This window comes from Syzygium oleosum, unplaced genomic scaffold, assembly GCF_021117445.2.
Source record: "Syzygium oleosum isolate NSW1041296 unplaced genomic scaffold, Sole_v2.1 Sole_v2.38, whole genome shotgun sequence".
NCBI classification, from domain to species: domain Eukaryota; kingdom Viridiplantae; phylum Streptophyta; class Magnoliopsida; order Myrtales; family Myrtaceae; genus Syzygium; species Syzygium oleosum.
In genome coordinates this window covers 735,787-755,888 of record NW_026607522.1, presented here as the reverse complement: position 1 = coordinate 755,888, position 20,102 = coordinate 735,787, and the positions used below count along the sequence as shown (strand labels likewise).

Here is a 20,102-nt window from a genome sequence, read left to right as displayed (position 1 = left end):
TATTGACCTTAATCCACGTTTAGCCCCTAACCCGATACTAATCACGTCCTAAACAAGTCTAAAAATACCCATAGTCCTAAATAAGGATTAGGAGGTCACTTACTTGGTTTTGGCCCGGAGAAAATCGGCTCGGGCCTAAAATGGCTCGGGTGCGACGCGGTGGCGACGAGCTGGAGGGGAGGGAAAGGTGAGCCGGGGAGGTGGTGACAGCGGGAGAGAGACAAGGAGAGAGAGAGAGAGAGAGAGAGAGAGAGAGAGAGGCGAACGACGAACGGTGGGCGGTGGCTGGGCTGGTCCCGGTGAGCAGCAAGCAGGAGGCCAGAGCAGTCGCGGGCGGAAGAGAAGACCAGCGAAGGAGAAGAAGAAGAGGAAGAAAAGAAAAGAAGAAGGAAAAAGAAAGAAAGAAAAGGAAGAGAGAGAGAAGAGGAGTGGATGGGTCTGACAAGGGAGGGGGCAAACGTGCGCAGGGGAAAAGGTGACCGGGGAGAGAGAGAGAAAGTCAAACATCATCATCGCGATCCAAATTTTCATGATTTTTGAAAAAAATATAGAAATTTCTGTTATTACTCAGAGAATTGTGAAAATTATGCAAATCATGGAACATGGTTTCCAGACATCCAAAAAATTTTCAACTCGAGCGAATGTCAGTTAGTTCGAATATATAGATACTGGTAGTGGAAAATTCTAACTCCTTTTAAAAGTTCGGTGCAATTATTGAAGAAAAAAAGTTAGCGAGCGCAATATTGGAAATATCTAATTTGTTTTGGTTTTCTGAAAAATAATATAAGCTATTTTCCCCAAAGAGTGATTATTTCAGATGACTCACAAAGTTAAATATTTTTTTGGGTCATGTGGTGCGTGTCAGGGCCATGGACATGAAATCGAGTCTCAGAGGGCATTTGCATAATTTTGGTCTGAATGGGCTTTTCAGCCCAAGTGCATTCGGCTGTTGTTTAGGGATGGAGGAAATCTGAGATTGTGTTGTGCAGTTTGAATTAGCGATTTATCGCGGTAAGTAATTTCTTCCGCTTTCCATTTTTTGTAAAAATTTCATGACATTATTTACCGAGAAAAAGCTATATTGTGATGTGACATGGCATGTAATTTTAAGGTATATAAATAAATATTATTCTATGGCATGCTGTTTTGGAAAACTTGATCAAGCATTAGATACTTTTGAGCCTCTCATGAATGTTTTCTGGAAGTATTTTAGATTGAAATGCTATTTATATATATTTTGTGTGTGTGTGTGGGCGCACGGACCAATATTATTTTGAGGCCTAATCACGACCAATGTTATTTACGGGGTTTATTCATAATTGATGTGATTTTTGGAGGTTAACCATAGCCAATAATATTTTTGGGCCTTGTCAAGGGCATAGTGCCACCTCGAGGTGAGAGAACGGATCACTAAGGTAGCGTGGATGGTTCCTCTTATGAGGTGACGCTCACAATTGGTTCAGGTTTTCCCAGACCCTACCAATTGCGATTTTGATTGACTCGGTTGATTATGCAAGTTTTGTTCTTTTTATAGGAGTCGCCACTAACTTATTTGAGGCTGGTTAGAAGTTAGGTGAAACTCGGGAGATCACTTCACTTTCGCAAACTAGAGATTCGGGAATGGTTACTTGTTTACGCTAAAATCTATTGAGCGCCCAATTTTGGTACATTTTCTCATTATTTTGTAAACGTTTAATCATGCGATCTTATCCATTTTTAGTCTCTAAGTGCACCCATCTAAATGATCATGCATTCGCAAAAGTGTGCAATTATATCCATCAATCACTTAATCACATAACAACGTAATTACGCAATATTGAAAAAAAAAAGTAAATGAAGTACGGAAAAATAAAGAACCCGAGCCATATGGGGCAAAATTAAATAAAGCCTCGTTATTACACCCCAGGATAGGAACCCCATGAGTGGTACCCTAAGCTAAGCATTTGATTACCCTAATATATGGAATGCAAATTCTCGCAAAATGCCTAAGTCGGATTAAGCCCTAAATTTCACGAATGTGTTTTATATCCTTTGTAATATTATTATAAAAAAGACTTTTAAACATGTAGATGGCACATCTAGCAACTCGTAACCTAAATCTATGTGCGATGATATGGTGTAATGATCCTGAATATGATAACAATGTGGAATAAACATACTCCTCTTTTATCATCAATTTTATTTATAACCATAAATTATCCATCCTAAATGCATGCTGGACATTACTAAAATAAACAAAATGAATCAGAAATTAACGGTCCTCGAAGATCGTGGTAGCAGAAATGTCGCTCGAAACGAGCGGTTCCGGCGATTTTGTTGCGAAAGAAATGTCAGCCCACGAAATTCGATTATATAATAGTGCTAACACGATGACCTCTCGACGGGAAGGGATTGGATGCGACTCGAATCATACAAGCAAGAGGACATAATATTATGGATCGAACTTTTAAAACGCAGCCCTTCGTCCTAAGGCATTTTAATTACTTCCGATGACAACAGAACGTGTGATAGAAATATGCAAAAATATTGGATCGGGCATCCTAAACGGCTACGCATTCAGAGGAGGGGGGAAGGCACGTTAGATCCACTCGAAGTTTCCCTACCTCAAGAACAAATGTTAATGCAATGACGTGAGAATTCAGATTATCGCACGGTTGCTACGAAGAAAATGAGAACGACTTGGCTAGAAACCTTCCTCTTTGACCTTGGACTTTCATGGAAATTGTCTTAAGCACATATGACGTGTGGATGCTCCCATGTTGTCAACACAAAACATACAACGTATGTTCGGCTAATACCAATCCACAAGGAAATTTTAGATCTTGTTACTTGCAGAAGAGAAACAAACTAGGTGCAATTTTCTTTCTTTTTTCGGTTAATATCACAAAAATTCTTTAACTGGTACATTCGTGCTACACATACCATAAATTAATTTTCGTGTCACAAAAAATCCCAAATTGGTATCCCATGCCACATTTACCCTATATTGATTTTCGTGTCGCAAAAAATTTCAAACCGGTATAACCATGCCGCATTTACTCCAATCTGGTTTGCGTATCACAAAAAATCTCAATCTTTGGGGTAAATATGGCACGTGTATACCATTTTAGGATTTTTTGTGACATAAAAATCAATTTGGCATAAATGTAGCATGCGTATACCAAAAATTAATTTACGGTTGAGATTTTTGGTAATATTAGCCCTTTTTGTTTTGTTTTCCGTTTTTCCTTTTTAGACCCTCACCTCATATATACAACGAGTTAATTTCTCACCTCTTCAGACCTCCCTGGCTTTTTCTTTATCTTTTTTTTTTTTTCGGTTCTTTCTCGATCCTCTCTCTCTTGTCCTACTCTTCTCACCGATCTCTTGCCCCACACAATGTTCACTTGCACGAACCTCTTTCTTCTTTCTTTCTTTTTTTACTTCTTTTTCTGTTCTCGATTTCTTCCTTCTTTATTTACATGCCAACATTATACCTCTCGGTTCGAAACTCTTCTTCGTATCATCACGTGACATTGTTGCTATTATTTTCCTATAAAATTGCATTTTGACTAAGGAAGTTCACTCTCCTTGTTGATCTCTCGAATATATATATATATATATATATATGCTTCCTATGAATAAATACTTCTGCATAATTTCTTTCTTTCTTTATCTTTGCCTATTCTCTAAATAAATAAGAATTGCCTAAAAAAATCTCTTCACCCAGTAAGCAATACCAGAACTTGCACATTTATGCAATGTACAATCCTATATTTAGGCATTTTATGCATTTCACTCCTTTCTCATAAATACCAAAAGGATTCCATGCGGGGTCAAAATGACGGACACACCCCTCAATTTTTCAGGCATAGACAGTTTGGACACAATCTTTTACTATTTATGTTTCCTATTGCAATGATATCGATTAGTTTGGAATATCCTTTAATTCAAATTCATAACTTTTCTTTATCAATAACTACAAAACAACTTATTACTATTATCAAGTCTGGCTCTCATTTCTATCTCCTAACATATTCCTCTTCTAATTCAACTCTATTCAATATGCACAATCAAACATTTTCTGAATTTCCTACTTGATCATATTTTTAGTTGCCTTTATCATTGTAATCTAAAGTTATTTTGTTATATTTTTTTTGCATTCTCTATTAAAGATTAATAGGTAAGCTTTCTACCGTATTTATTAGCCACCTCTATCGTGCTTTTACGTTCTCTACTAGCCAAATCGCACCTCAAATCGCACAGGAATTGGAGCCAAGAAGCCTCTCTCTCTCGATCCTCTACGTGTTCCAGAAGCTTCTCCGCCGCTGATCGGCGCCGGAATCCGCCGCTTACCTCGCCACATCCGTTGCTCTTCAAATCACGATGTTCTCGCGCTTGAGCTTCGAATCTGTGCGCTCCGTCGATGAACTCGAGTTTATTGAACCCATGGAGACTTTCTTCAAACCTCCGACAACTTGGAGCCTTCGAGCTTTCCAATTTTTCATGGAGCGTGGAAGTTCAGAAACATCGTTCCATCTCCGCGTGTAAAATAGAAACCGAGAGAGCTTTGTTGTTGCTAGCATGAAAATTGTTCACGTCTGAGAATATGTTAATAACTGCGGTTCAGTCTCGATGATCTCGTATAGATTGGGTCGTGACTCTCGCTATCTCATTGCTGCATTGTGCCATTCAATCGAGTGCACATTAAGTGTTTGGTGAAATGCCTGAGACGATAAACTCGACTCTGTGAAATTAGGTTAAGTTAAATATGACTTCGAATCTGACTGACATCATCTTTGTCTGCTTGATTGATTCACTCCGTACCAGTTGTATCGGTTAAGTGTATCTAAATTGATATTCACTTTTGAGTCCATTCCCGAATTGTCTCGTTCTCAATAGGCTTCTGGTGTCCTAAGGCGATGAACTTGACTCTGTGAAAATTAGCTGAAAGAGTTGATGCGCTGAATTGTAAATACTCTGTCGATGGTCGCTGGTTCGTTCATTGAAGCATAGAATGATCATGTAGACTAAAAATACATTGAAATGCAGATTCCATTTGCTGTACATATCTTTTTCTAATAGCGAATTCCTCCGGATCATGTCTTCTCTGTGAATTGAATGTGAATATTTGTTTAGCGGATGCAAAAATGCAATGCGAATTTGTGTTTGCATTCATGCTGGATTGCGGTTGTGGCTTGCTGGCCATATGTTATCTAATGATGCTGAGGTATTACTTGGAGCTCCTGCATACATTTTCTTGTTGGTGCTAGATTAGTTTATGTTCAATCGAAGCTTCGTCGAGGACCTGGTTTAATGAGTAAAGGTAGAAAAAGGAGACAACCGATGCATAGGTTGAACGAATGTAATTTGGTGCCTGAGGAAGGTTAGCCTCGCCATGAACAAGAAAAAGGAAGAAGCCGAAATTACCTAGACCACTAACTTGAATTTGTGTATGGGCGGGAGAGTAAGATAAAGGAAAGGTTCAAAAAGAAAGAGAAAAAAATTGAACTTCGTGTGTTGTGGGAACGGTGGTATGAGAAAAGGAAAAAAATATTTATAAATATGAAAGATTAATTAAAAAATGATTAGGAAACTAGGTCTTGATTAGGTTGTTTTGTCAAGATGCATGCGTACCATTTACATGTTTAACCTATTATAATCAATTTATGTCACTTTCTTCCCAATTTAATTATGGTCCTAATTCCTAACTTCAACTCTCACAATCTATCGAATACATAAAAGATTGCATCCAATTTAATAATTGAGGCAAGTTGATGTTGATATATTGCTCTAGTATGTAAAGAAAGATTAAATTAGATGATTATTTTTTTGCTCTACTTTATTGCAAAGTAGCATTTTTAATTAACGTTAAGGGAAGTGGGAGGGAATCTAGTTTTGTAATGGTGTGACTCAACCATTAAGTTCAACTTAACTAACTTTACTTCGGTTTCACAAATGACACATAATAAAATAGAAGTAGAGAAAGTAATCATGATGATCCGAGTCAGCTGAATTTTCTTCGGACTTATTTTTTTTGTGCTTTTTAAAAAAGCAAAAGCAAATTTAACTTTCCTGTTAGAATTTAAATTGTCATTCAAATATTAAAAATTTATGAAAACATTATATGAAAGTAACGTATCAATGTTTACATGTTGTGAAAATTTCGCATGTTTCAAGCCCCAAAAAATAGGGAAAATGCCACAAAAAACCCCAAATTATGCCATTTGTAACACATTTACCCTAAACTTTTTTTTGTGACACGGAAAACCCCAAACTATGCCACTTGTGACAAATTTACCCTGAACTTTTTTTTTGTGACACGAAAAATCCCAAACTATACCACTTGTGACATATTTACCCCACAATACTTTGGCCCATGGGTATTTTTGTCTTTTTCTTGTTTTTCCTTTTTTTTTTCTTTTCTTCTCCAGCGTTCGGCGAGGACGACTCTCGCCGGCGTCGGGCGAGGGTCGCCTTTGCCGGCATCAGGCGAGGCTGCCCTCGCCCGCCCAGGAGAAGGCGACCCTCGCCCGACGCCGGCGAGGGTCCCCCTCGCTAGATTGGGTGAGGGCAGCCCTCGCCGGCGTCAGGCGAAGGCTGCCCTCGCCTGCCTAGGCGAGGGCGACTGTCACATCCTCAATTTCAGTCCCTCGCAAATGGCTATAGTTTAAGTTTGGTGGTTTTCCAATCGGAATTAAATTTTTACTCTTGTTTTGGAAAACCCAATTTCGGATCCTTTCTACCTCTTTATTTTGTTATTTTTGGGGAGACTTTTGTGATCCGAATTTTCAAACACTTTCTTCTTGAAAGTTTCTCCAAACATCTTGAAGTTGTACATACTTTAATTTCAGAATTTTTGGAGTTACGGGCTTATTCATACCTGATGTGATTTTCGAGGCTTAACCGACAATATTTTTGGGCTTTGTCATGTGAAGAAGTGTGAGTGTAGGGTTTTTTGACATTGAGTTTGATATATGCTGGTTTTATTACGTGGGTTTATGATATAGTGTGTAATTTACGATTCATTGGAGTAAGCATTCTACTTGTTACATGGGAAAATGCAACTAATGTGATTATCAAACTTGTTACATTGATGCAAACTTGTTTCTAAAGGTACATTATTCCTTGCTTGATCCCATAGGAGTACTGGCTGTCACTTATTGAACTGTGGTTTCCTCGCCCATTTTTACTACCATTTCAGTTCCAAACAGGAAAAAACTTAATTGAATGCATGTGGAGAGTGATTCGGGAGTGGCATTGGAATTTACTGTAGACTATTTGAACAAAATTTATCAAATTGGGTTCATAAATTTCTAGTAATTGGTTAATTCATGATCCATTGTATTTTGTTCTAATTATCATTCAATAAAAGGTTTTGGTTGGTCAATATATATATATAGACACACTATTTTTGGTTGAAGGCTTGGTCCTTCATTCTTTTTAAAGGGATAGCTGGTCATTTGCTAAGTTCTCGGTATATATGTGGATTTTGACAACTATCAAGAGAGATGGAAAATCCCAATGGTCAACGCATTCAACGTTAAAAAACGTGCACGAGCCTTTCAAAAACAGTTGCAGAGAATTTCCGGACTATGTTGCTACTAACTTGCCAGTAAAACACCTGTGATTAATCTAAAAGAAGTCATTCCAGCTAATAATAATCAAGTAACTAATAAGAGATAACTGGCAAATGATAAAAATTACTAAGAAAGTGTTCATCAGGTAATGATTGCTGTGAGAATAAATGAAGTTATGCATCCTTTTGAGTGCACATAGTTATTTTGACTTCTCACAGGACTTTACTGTTTTAGTTAAACTATCAAAATAGGTTTGATTAATTTTAGATTAGACTAACATTTTACATTGAGAATATATCTAAACTACCTTATCTATCATTCGTGCAGTACAACTCTACTATATATTAAAGCACAGATTGATAGGTGAACTGTTTGTATTATGAATTTATGATAATAGCTATTCGTGATTAGTTTTATTTCCAAATCGTGTCTGTAAATAGATACTTTAAATTCTGATGAGCCTAATTTGTCTTATGTCATCTACTTTATCCTTCTATCACTTAGCTTGTTATTTAACAATGTAAAAATCATACTCAATTTTTATTCATACGTCTATAGTTTGCCTGCGTGGCACAATAAATTACAATTAAAACAATTGTTTTTGTGCAAGAATATTATATATAGGGTAAATACTACGAAAAACCCTAAATTGGTACACCTGTGATAAATTTATCCCGAACTATTTTTTTTATCACCAACAACCCCAGACTAGTACACTTGTGACAATTTTACCCCGAACTAATTTTTTGACAACCAAAAATCTCAAACTGGTACACCTGTGACAATTTTATCCCGAACTAATTTTTTACCATAAAAAACCTCAAACTGGTACCTTTGTGATAAATTTACCCTCCGTTAGTGTCCGTTAAATTAGATTAATATCACGAAAAATCACAAATTGGTAAACTTGTGACAAACAGAGGGGTAAAACCCCAAACCGGTATACCTGTAACTACCACGTGTCATTAAACTTAGCAATTTGATAATAAAATTTAACCGAAATTAATGGGGCATAAATTTGTCATAGGTGTACCAGTTTGGGATTTTTGGTGGTCAAAAAATCAGTTTGAGGTAAAATTGTCATAGATATACCATTGTTGGGTTTTTGGTGGTAAAAAAAATAATTCTGGATAAAATTATCACAGGTGTACCAGTTTAGAATTTTTTATGGTAAAAAAAATAGTTTGGGGTAAATTTGTCAAATGTATACTTGTCACGCCCCGAACCCCAACGGGCTCGTGACACCCCTTCGATGGTTGTATTGAACGTGACGTCCCAAGACGCGTCGCTGATCCATACGAAGCACGCAAAGACATACGCAAGCGGAAGTGGAAATCAAACAACCCAGACAATAATTAATGACAAAGGGTAGTACTTGCACAAAATAATAAACTCATATTATTAGCTTGAGACCATAAAATTCATATATAGGCTTCTAGGGTTAGCATCCACCTTCATCATAAAAAAAGAGACGAGTGACAGGGTAGACTACGGAATACACAAAAAGGGCTCTATAAAAAAGGCTTCTAGACCCCCAGCACCCAAATCCTCCTACGGTGCCCAATCCGAATCGGACCCTGAAGACTATGACTCAGTATCGGAGTTGATCTCGACCGGTTCATCCTTGTGGTCGGACAACATAGGCTTCTCCTTGGGCTTGGGCTCCATAGGCTCCTCCTCGGGCTTGGGCTCGGGTCCTGGGCCAGGGTTCTCCGGTGGATTGTCGGGATCCGTCACCTCGCCATTGGGAGTATAGTTGTCCCAAGGCTCCCAATTCACCGTATCCTCACTACTATGTTGTAGTCCCTTAAAACCACGGATCGACCCAGTAGTCTCCAACCTGACACGATGATACCAAGCCAAATAAATATGGCACTGCAGGTCCTCTAAACCCTCATCTACCCAAACTGTGGTAAGGTGTTTAATGTAAAACTGATCTGAGCCTACCGGATATTCGGTCTCCTCATGCACCGTGTGCATGGGGACCCCAAAACGCCTAGCTGGCGGCATGCTCAAGGTCGGGGATCTGAAATGGTTTGCACTACAGTAATGAGAATAAATCTCGATAAGCAGACAACCTATACCCTACCTAGGCTAATGCATACCCAAACGAGTCTAACATGCGATCTAACAGCCAACACATTCAATTCCACACAAACATACTTACCTCGCCTAAATCAAGTGTCAACCCTGCATATTAGTTAAATCACCATGAAGCAATAATAATTCAAGAACATAATATCACCACTCAAACGCCATAACCACGTAAATTCACTCAATTCAACCACACACATTTCGCATGCGTGGCCGAGCAACTATTCACGACCCGCGTCAATACGCCTCAGGTCCAATCTCACAGCATGCGTCAACATGCCTCAGGCTCAGCCCTCCGATCAATCCGGGCTCAGTCCCACGGAACCACGTCTCAGGGCATTTCTCTCGACTCATGTAACCACGCTTTAGGTCATTTCTTGCCTTTCTAGCCACACCCGCATAACCACGCCTTAGGTTGGCAGCCCTCCAATCAATCCAGGCTCAATCCCGCGTAACCACGTCTCAAGACATTTCTCTCGACTCGCATAACCACGCCTCAGGTCATTTCTTGCCTTTCTAACCACACCCGCGTAACCACGCCTTAGGTTAGCAGCTCTCTGATCAATCTGGGATTAGTCTCGCGTAACCACGCCTCAGGACATTCCTCATGCACATGCATCACAATACAATTCGCCATTCTAACACGTCGCATTATTCGAATTCAAATCACGAACTCACCACATTAGTCCACCAATCCGACATTCAAGTCGGCCACATTCAAACATCAAATTTCACCTACAAATGCCACGACAATCCGGTCATTGAACCCACATAATTCAGCCGCCAATTAAGCCACACAATCACCACAATTTAATCCACCAACTAATCACATTCACATATCAATCATATTCCAAGCTTAGCCACTAAATCGATACTAATTAACCCCTAAATAAGTTTAATAATACCCAAAGTACTAGGTAGGGTTTAGGGAGTTATTTACCTAAGTTTGGCCTGGGAAAAAACCGGCTAGGGGCCAAAATGGCCTGGGGGAATAGTAACGGTTTGGCGCGGGCGAGGGCGCAATGGGCACGGTGGCCGGCAAGGCTCTCGGCCATGGCCGGGGCGCTTGGCACGGCGCTCGGCCACGGGAGGGGCAATGGCCTGGGCGGACGGGCGACGGCTAGGTGATCGGCTAGGCTACTTGGCGAGTGGCTGGGCAACGACGGGCATGGCCCGGGGCAGCGGCCAGGAGAGTTGGGCGCCTTGGCCACGGGCTGGGCAGCAGCCTTGGCTGTTCGGCAGCGGCTGGGGTAGCGGTTGGGAGCGTGGCAACGGGCTTGGCCACGACCGGGCACTCCGCTGGGCGGGTGGCCGGGTTGGCCGGTGAGCTGGTTGGCATGGCGGCGATGACGAGTGACGCCGGTGATGACGATGGCGGCGGCGAGCAACTGTGACTGGCTTGGCTAAGGCAGCGTCGTCGGGCGATCGGGACAGAGGTGAGTGGCTGGGAGCAAGGGGTGGCGAAGTAGAGGCAGTTGTGTCGTCGCCGGAGCAACAGGGGCGACGGCGACTTGGGGGGGAAAGCTAGGTGGTGGTGGTGAGTCGAGGGGGGGCGACGGCGGCGCGCGGTGGCGAGCTGAGCTGGGTGGGGATGAGCTCGGCTCGGCAAGCTGCGGGCAGCGAGCTAGGCTCGCAGTAGCGACGAACGGGCGGCGGCGATGGATGGCACAGCGGCTGGGCGAGCGGCGGCGGCGGGCGGACTGCCGGCAACGGTCGGGCGCGGTGAGCGTCGGTCAGCAGAGGGGAGCAGGAGCAAGCGGGGCGAAAGAGAAGAAGAAAAGAAAAGAAAAGAAAAGAAAAAGGAGGAGAGAGAGTTGCATGGAGAAGGGGGGGAGTGGAAGTGCGCAGGGGGAAGTGAGAGAGAGAGAGACAAAAGTCAATGCACTCAAGTGCGATCCGACGGTCACGTTCGAATTCGAAATTGATCCGACGGTCCACAAAAAAATCCTAATTAATAAATTAGGAAAAATGCCAAAACACTAACTAAAATAAATCTAAAGGGAGGTCTACTAGTCCAATCTGCACCCGGTCCAAATTTCACTTTCCACTTATCCCGAGCAATATCGACGCTGGCTACAATAATATCGACACTGTCCAATTAAATTCGTTACAAAACTCCGAGAAATTCGACACCAAAGTTCAGACTCTAATTAACGGTTAAATTTGATCAAGTGCGATTTTAGCGAAATCTCTAATTTAAAAATAACCCAAGAGTGATCAGTTTTGGGCGAGATTTTACTATAAGTACACTGACGAAGTACACGCTTTATAAATCCCTAAAATGGGTCGAAATTCGGAATGTCACAATACCAGTTTAAGATTTTTCGTAGTATTAACCTTTATATATATCAAGTATCCTAAAATGGCTACGCATTGAGAGGAGTGGGGAAGGCACGTTATATCCACTCCAAGTTTCACTACCTTAAAAGAAAAGGAAAAAGAAATCTTCATGCAACGAGGTGAGAAGTCACATTATCGCGCGGTTGCCATGAAGAAAATGAGAACGACTTGGCTAGAAACCATAACAGACAACGTCCATCCGGATGATATCACTATAGGAGAATTTTAGATCTTGTTACTGCAGACAAAAAAATAATCTAGGCACAATTTTTGCTTCACTTTTTCTTTCTCGTTTTAGGTTAATACTACCAAAAGTCTCAAACTAGTATGTTCGTGCTATATTTACTCTAAACTAATATTCGTATCACAAAAAATTCTAAATTGATACTCTGCGCCACATTTACCACCCGTATTAATTTCCATGCCATGGAAAATCTTAAAATGGTACACCCTTGCCATATTTTACCTAAATCGGTTTGCGTGTTACAAAAAATCTCAATGTTTGGGATAAATATGGGACAGATGTATCAATTCGAGTAAATGTGGCACATGTATACTAATTTAGGATTTTTTTGTGACATAAAAATCAATTTGGCATATATGTGACACGTGTACACCAATTTAGGGTTATTTGCGAAATTGCGATACAAAAATTGATTTACGGTTGAGATTTTTGGTTGTATTAGCCTCTTTGGGTATTTTCCTTTTTTCCTTTTCAATCCCTCATCTCATATGTACAACGAGTTTCTCAACCCTCTCTTTTTTATCCTACTCTTCACACCGATCTTTCCCCCCACACAATGTTCACTTGCACAAACCTCTTCGTACTTTCTTTCTTTAATTTTATTTTTTTTTACTTCTTTTTTCTGTTATTGATTGCTTCCTTCTTTATTTACTTGTGCCCTCTTCTTTTTTTTATATTTTTTTTCCTTTTGAACTCCCACAAATACATGAACGACTCTCTGTTTGTATTCACCACTCACATAATGCCTCACTATTCTCTATTTTTGCTCTCTACCCGCACACCTCCCACTGATTGTCGATTGTTGTTTTTCATTTCAAAAGCTCAACATTGTTAAGCGCCATCATCAACCCAAAAAATATCTGCTAAAGTCAGCCGTTAATTTATTAACAAGACTTTCTATTGAGCAAGAGCTCCTGCACCGTTGAGTAAATCGGACGATTGGTGAGGTAAACTCTGCAGTCGGAGCTGGACCTAGACGCTTGGTTTGCGCTGGCTGAAGGAAGAAGAACGGTCGAGAGAGGGGGCTGTGCGTGTCGGATTTCCAACAGAGAGGGAGAGCCTTTGATGTCTATTCAAGTTGTGTGCGCCAAAGAAGAAAGAGAAAGAGAGAGGGGTTATTAAATTTCTAGTTTTTGGTTAACTCACGATTTACGGAATTTTTGTAATAATTATTGTTCAATGGAAATATTTGCTTATTCAGCACATTTTTTTAACAATTATGATGCAAACATTATACCTCTCGGTTCAAAACTCTTCATATTTTCAAGTGACATTGTTGCTATTATTTTCCCATAACATTGCATTTTGACTAAGGAAGTTCAATCTCTCAAATTTATATCCTTCCTATGAATAAATGCTTCTACATAATTTCTTTCTTTATTTATTTTTGCCTATTCTCTATATAAATAAATAAATATTGCCTCAAAGATCTCTTCACGCACTAGGCAAAACAAGAACTTGCATGTTTATGCATGACACTCTCTTTCTTAAATATTAAAAGGATTCCACGTAAGGGCAAAATGACGGGCATACCCCTCAATTTTTCTAGCATATAAAATTTGGAGACAATCGTTTACTATTTATGTTTCCTATTAAAATGATATCGTTTAGTTTGGAATAACCTTTAATTCCAAGTCATAAACTTTTCTTTGTCAATTACTATAATATAACTTACTTCTATTATCAAGTCTGGCTCTCATTTCTATCCCATAACATATTCCTCTTCTAATTCAGCTCTATTCAACATACACGTTCAAACATTTCCTGAATTTCCTATTTGATCATACTATTTTTATTTTTGGTCAAAATTTGATCATACTATTAACTGACTTTAACTTTTAATCTAAATTTTTTTTTTTACATTCTCTATCAATGGCTAATAGATAAGCTTTCTATCGTATTTATTAGCCGCTTCTATCGTACTTTTACATTCTCTATTAGCCGTCACCAATAATCATTAATCATGCACCTTACATGTCTACTTTTCGTTAAATTGTTGAAACCTGAATTTTTGCGGACTAATTGAATATGCATTTTTTAAAGAATTAATAAATAGAGAAGAGAGAATAAAAAGCAAAAGCAACAAAAACAATAATGACAATCCAATTCCAAAATTCACCCCAAATTCACAAACGACAGCGCTCAAATTGGTGAAATCCAAATTCCGTTAAGAAGAGCGAGCTCAATGATCATCTTCTTCCATGATGGAAGCCTTCGATTTTCCTCAGAGAGATCAATCAAAACCAGAGCGGAGATGGTGGAGTTGTGCGAGAAGCGAGCAAGAGTCGACCCGATGCTGTCCGGACGCAATGATCGTCTACGTCTTCCAAAAAATCCCCTCTCTCTCTCGAGATCCTCTACGTCTTCCGGAAGCTTCTCCGCCGCTGATCGGCGCCGGAATCCACCGCTTACTTCAAATCACGATGTTCTGGCGCTTGAGCTTCGAATGTGTGTGCTCCATCGATGAACTCGAGCTCATTGAACCCAACGAGAATTTCTTCAACCTTCGACAACTTGGAGCCTTCGAGCTTTCCAATTTTCCATGGAGCGTGGAAGTTCCGAACATCATTCCATTTAATCGGGTGAACATTGTTCACGTCCGAGATTTTATTAGTAACTGCGATACAGTCTCGATGATCTCGTGCTGATTGGGTGAACAATTAATCGGGTGAACATTGCTCACTATCTCATCGCCGCATTGTGCCATTTAATCGGGTGCACATTGAGTGTTTGGTGAAATGCCCGAGTCGTATTAGCAAAAATACGACTCTGAATCCGCCGGAGATCATCTCTGTCTGCTTGAATGATTTCCCGTACCAGCTGTATAGGTTAAGTTAATCTAAATTGATATTCACTTTTGAGTCCATTCCTGAAGTGTCTCGCTCTTGATAGGCTTCCGGTGTTCTAAGGTGATAAACTCGACTCCGTGAAATTGGCTAAAAATGTTGATGTGCTGAATTGTGAATACTCTGTCGACGGTCAATGGTGCGTTCATTGAAGCATAGACTGATCATGTAGACTAATAATACATTGAAGTGCAGAATCCATTTGCTGTACATATCTTTTCTAATAGTGAATTCCTCCTGATCATGTCTTCTCTGCGAGTGAATGCGAATATGTGTTTAGCGGATGTAAAAATGCAATGCGAATTTGTTTTTGCGCTCATGCTGGATTGTGGTTGTTGCTTGCTGGTTATATGTTGTCTAATGATGCTGAGGTATATTACATGGAGCTCTGGCATAAATAACTGGGAAATTTTAGCCATGTACGGTTTATAACTTTATTCGTACAATCTGATGAAGATAATCACCCCATTTTCTTGTTATAATAAGCAACTTAATTAGAACACATGAATTTTTCATTGTCAAAGAGTTTTAAAAAATGTTATTTCTACTATTTAAATAATTTAACTAGTGTCGTAGGGGCACATGCTAACAAGGTTCATTTCAATTTTTAGAATGCTAGTTGGCCACATCAGCTAACCCACGATGATTGTTGCCAGAATAACATCCAACTGATGGAGCTGCAATTGATATAAAATGAAGATAGTCACAATTACAATCTCATATTATCTTATGTCTTCACATTTATTATTGAGAAAGAGAGAGAGAGGTGCCAGGGCCACTTCATAACATCTTTTTATATGAAAAGTAATCTTACTATCATTAATAATTTAAGAGAAATTAAAATAAAGAAAGAAAATAAAAAGAATATAAAAAAGAACAGAGGCCGTGAAGAGAGAGGATGGCTGGTTGAGCTGCCACCACCCTTTGAGACGTTGTTAAATGTTAGAACTGTTCTTGATTGGTGTGCTTCAACAGAGCATAAAGGGTTTCAAGATCCTTAGTCAGTTTGTGAGGATGATTGTCTGTAGTATGTGCGCGCGTGTTTGCGATACAATGTGACATGTTTGGTCGACATTTGATGAAATGGTGCATTTTGTGTTGCGAATCTGTTTTTGACTTGCTTGGAATTTTTTTCACCAACCAAAAGGGCACCAACGAAGCCGGAGTTTCATACCCGCTAGGAGTGTTTGCTTTTCAGTCGTAGCTATTGCTCATGGAGTTCTCAGGGGACAGGCCTAAGGGGACTAACCCAAATGCTAGGGATTTGCCCAAGCAACTACTACCACAATTCCAACTATTGGAAGCGGGTTCGAACATGTTGCCCTGTGGATAAAATTTCCTAGATCGGTTCGAACCCGAGACCTCTTGCGAAATCTCGCCATGGATACACCCGACCATTGGGCTACCGTGCCTGTGGTCGCTTTGCTTAGAATTGATTTGATTGGATTTGGTTTTGACTCTTATTCAGAGTAGAAGAACAAATTAGTAATCTGTCTGTTCTATTGTCCTCACGGATTTTTTGGTTTTAGTGTAGAATATGTAACAATGCACCAAAGACCACTGATATTCCTGATGCTGCTTTCATTTCGGCCTGGTGACTGAACTGAATCAGGAGATGGTCAGTGATAGATTAGAATGTCTAAATTGAGTTTTTGGCTGTATAAGAATAATGCTAGGTCTTCTTACAAAAATTGGTATACTACGGCATACTCCTATTGAGCGTTGACGATGATCCATTTATTTAAAAGACCACTTGTAGTTGGCCGTATCACTTTGTATACAGATTCTGTAGACAAGTTTAAGTAAATCTAGCATGACTCTTTCTATATTCACAATGCTAGCCATATTTTAAGTGATGTTGCTTATGTCTTGAGTCCTTGATTCTCCTGATATTTAGCTATAGTTACAATGAGCTGATTTATTGTGGTTTCAATGTTATCTCACTTACTTTATTTTCTTATTTCAGGAACAGTTTTAAAGACTGAGGAATGGTTGGTGCTATATGTGAGAGGGATTTCAATGGGGGTGGGGGAAGAAGAGTTTGAACAGGAGCCATATGTGGGGTTGGAGTTTGATACCGCAGATGATGCTCATATATTCTAAGGCAATTATGCATCATGAGTGGGTTTAAGAATATGATCTGGTCAATTGTATCGATTGTGAGTTGATGGATCGGTTTGTAACAGGAGATTTGTGTGCTGGAAAGAATGGTTTCAGATTAATTCAAGGACAGGATGCCCTACATCTATAAGGGTGAAAAAATCTGATTCTGGCAAAGTGGGTCCTTGACCAATTTGCGAAAGATCATAATCATGATCTCGACGCTTGTGAGGAGAATCATCCTGCCAATTCCTGGTGCAAAAATTCAGCAACTACTGCTAAAGTAGTTGATTTGTGCCGTAAGCCATGGATAAAACAGCTTTGATGTTGTTGATAATGGATGCTCATCTTCTTCAAGTATTGTCAGTGCCAAACGCATTAAACCAGGGGCGAATGAAGGACAAGTGAAACTTGAGCCCTATGTGGGTCTAAAGTTTGATTCAGATAACAAAGCATACCATTATTATGATACATATGCCGGGAATGTGGGAATTAGTTCGTATCGGTCAGTTGTTTCGATCAAAGAATGATGGTTCGATTACTTCTAGGAGATTTGTCTGGTCGAAGGAAGGATTTCAGCGTCCTGCTAGGGTTGGGTGTGGTGCATTTATGAGGATTAAGTGGCTTGATAATGGAAGATGGATTGTTGATCGTTATCAACTAGAGCATAACCATGAACTTGAGATGCAAATGAAAGCCAACAGAGGTTCAGCTTCTTGAAATTTTTAGATGAGATCAATGAAACATCGGAAAAACTAGACATTGCTAAAAAGCACAATGGGAGCTCACAAAGAAACATCGTGCGAACAACATAGGAAGTGATTGGTATACTGTGCTTCATAATTACTTTCAGAACCGACAAGCTGTGGACATTGGATTCTTTTATGCTGTTGATGTACAGTTGGGTTGTTGTACGAGTCTTTTCCGGGTTGATGGCAGGTCTAGGTTTTCCTGCAGTCAGTTTGGTGATGCCATCATTTTTTATACCTCCTATAAGCAAAACAATTATGTGGTGCCATTTGCTACTTTTGTTGGTGTTAATTACCACAAGCAGCCGATTCTTCTTGGATGTGCTCTAGTTGCTGATGAATTGAAGGAGTCGTTCATATGGTTGTTTGAGACATGGCTCAGGGCAATGTCTGGGTGCCATCCCAAGTCGATAATAGCTGATCATGATGATTCCATTCTGCAAGCGATTGCACAGGTTTTTTCATCGAGTCATCATCGATTCTCCACGTGGCAAATTAAGACAAAAGAACGAGAGCATTTGAGTCCACTGAGTATTGATTGTAAATATGAATATGAGAAGTGCGTTTATCAAAGTCATACAGTTGGTGAATTTGATGCTGCATGGGATGCTCTTCTCAGCAAATATAGCTTCAGGGAAAATTCTTGGCTGAAGAAAAAGTATGAAAAGCGTGAAAATCGGGTTCCACTGTGCTTACGTCGAACATTTTTTGCTGGAATTCCCATCGATGGAAGTCTAGATGCCTTTTTTGACCCATATTTAAATTCTCAAATGCCACTTGAAGAATTTGTTGTGAGATATGAGCAAGGTTTGGAGCAAAGTCATGGCAATGAAAGGAAACAAGATTATCACTCAATCAACTTGCAGGCATTTTTGCAGACAAATGAACCGATGGAAGAGCAATGTAGGAGGCTTTATACCCTTTCCGTTTTCAAAGTTTTCCGGAGGGAACTTTTACAAAGCTACAGTTATCTGGGTGCCAAGATTCATCAACAAGGGGCCATCAGCAGATATTTGATCCGTAAGTGGGGCAATGAGAATGAGAAACATATCGTTACCTTTTGTTCATCCAATCTCGATGTGAGTTGTGGCTGTCAAATGTTTGAATCGGAGGGTGTATTGTGTAGACATGCTTTGAGATTGTTCCAGATTCTAGATATTAGGGAGCTTCCATCTCGCTACATCTTGCATAGGTGGACAATGAGTGCCGAGTATGGCACTGTACGTAATTCTGAATCAGGAGGTAGCTCCCACGAAATTAAGGCAAGATGGTCTGGAGTCTTCGTGAAATTGTTGCCAAATATGTAGAGTTTGGTGCCACATCTTTTGAGAAATACAAAGTTGTATATGAAATTATGCATGAGGGTGGGAGGAAACTTTGCTAGCAGAGGTAAGTTTAAGAAAAAATTGTAGTTTGGAGTGCGTCTATGGTTTCTTTTCCGGCAGGCCTGACTTTCATAACTAGAGGGCATCAACTTGTTTTATACACTATAAAGCATTCTCAATCAGAAGTGAAATTATGTGGATGTGAAAATATGCATTCTGCTCGTTCTTTTTGTTGGTTGCTTCTGTTTATCTCACCTCAGAGGCTAGGGGTAAGGGAGGGGATAGATTGAGGAGAGTGAATGAGGAACTATGCTCAAAATATTCTTCCAATAAAATTGTACCTGAAGTTTCAAAAGGCAAATTTCAACAAACGTCCAGCGGGAGGAAGCCACCACAAGCCCCCTGACTCTGTCTTTGAGAAGCTGACGTGATATTTGAAGAACCTTTAGACCTGTGCTCTGGTGTAATTTCCTCCAAGATATACAATCTCTCTCTCTTTGGTGTAACTTTGGCAAAAGGAATAGGAGACATGGATGACTCTTAGTTTTGGTGCAGAAGTTAGCACGAGACACCTGCTTGTCTAACCTTTTAATGAGCTACTCATAGTGAAGTTAATGATATACACGAGTTGTGATGATTTGCTTTTCAATTTTTCCTCACCCTGAATAATCTTACATGAACATAAAAGGAAAAGTGAAGTTCATCTAATAGAAACGCTTGATTCAACAATCAATTACGCTTCACCACCTCAATTGTAGTTGTAGAAAGTTACTCAGTGGATTTGATTTTCTATGTGGCAATGATTTTTCCAGCAATATTTGGAAATGCCATGACATTCCATGATG

At 39.8% G+C, this 20,102-nt stretch overlaps 1 protein-coding gene across 4 annotated transcripts in view; it reads left to right on the top strand.

Moving 5' to 3' along the window:
• Window positions 1-19,457, top strand: part of LOC130135874 (protein FAR1-RELATED SEQUENCE 7-like) — a 90,686-nt gene extending 71,229 nt beyond the window's left edge. Inside the window, exons 2-3 of one of the 4 annotated variants that reach the window (XM_056305698.1) lie at window positions 16,282-16,390; window positions 17,050-19,457. In XM_056305698.1, coding sequence (XP_056161673.1) covers window positions 18,319-19,239 — 921 coding nt within the window. In that variant the 5' untranslated portion in view covers window positions 16,282-16,390; window positions 17,050-18,318 and the 3' untranslated portion in view covers window positions 19,240-19,457. Of the gene's footprint in view, window positions 1-14,380; window positions 14,906-16,281; window positions 16,391-17,049 lie in introns of those variants that run through there. The other 3 variants (XM_056305701.1, XM_056305699.1, XM_056305700.1) reach the window with 3 other exon arrangements.
• The last annotated feature ends 645 nt before the right edge of the window (window positions 19,458-20,102 follow it).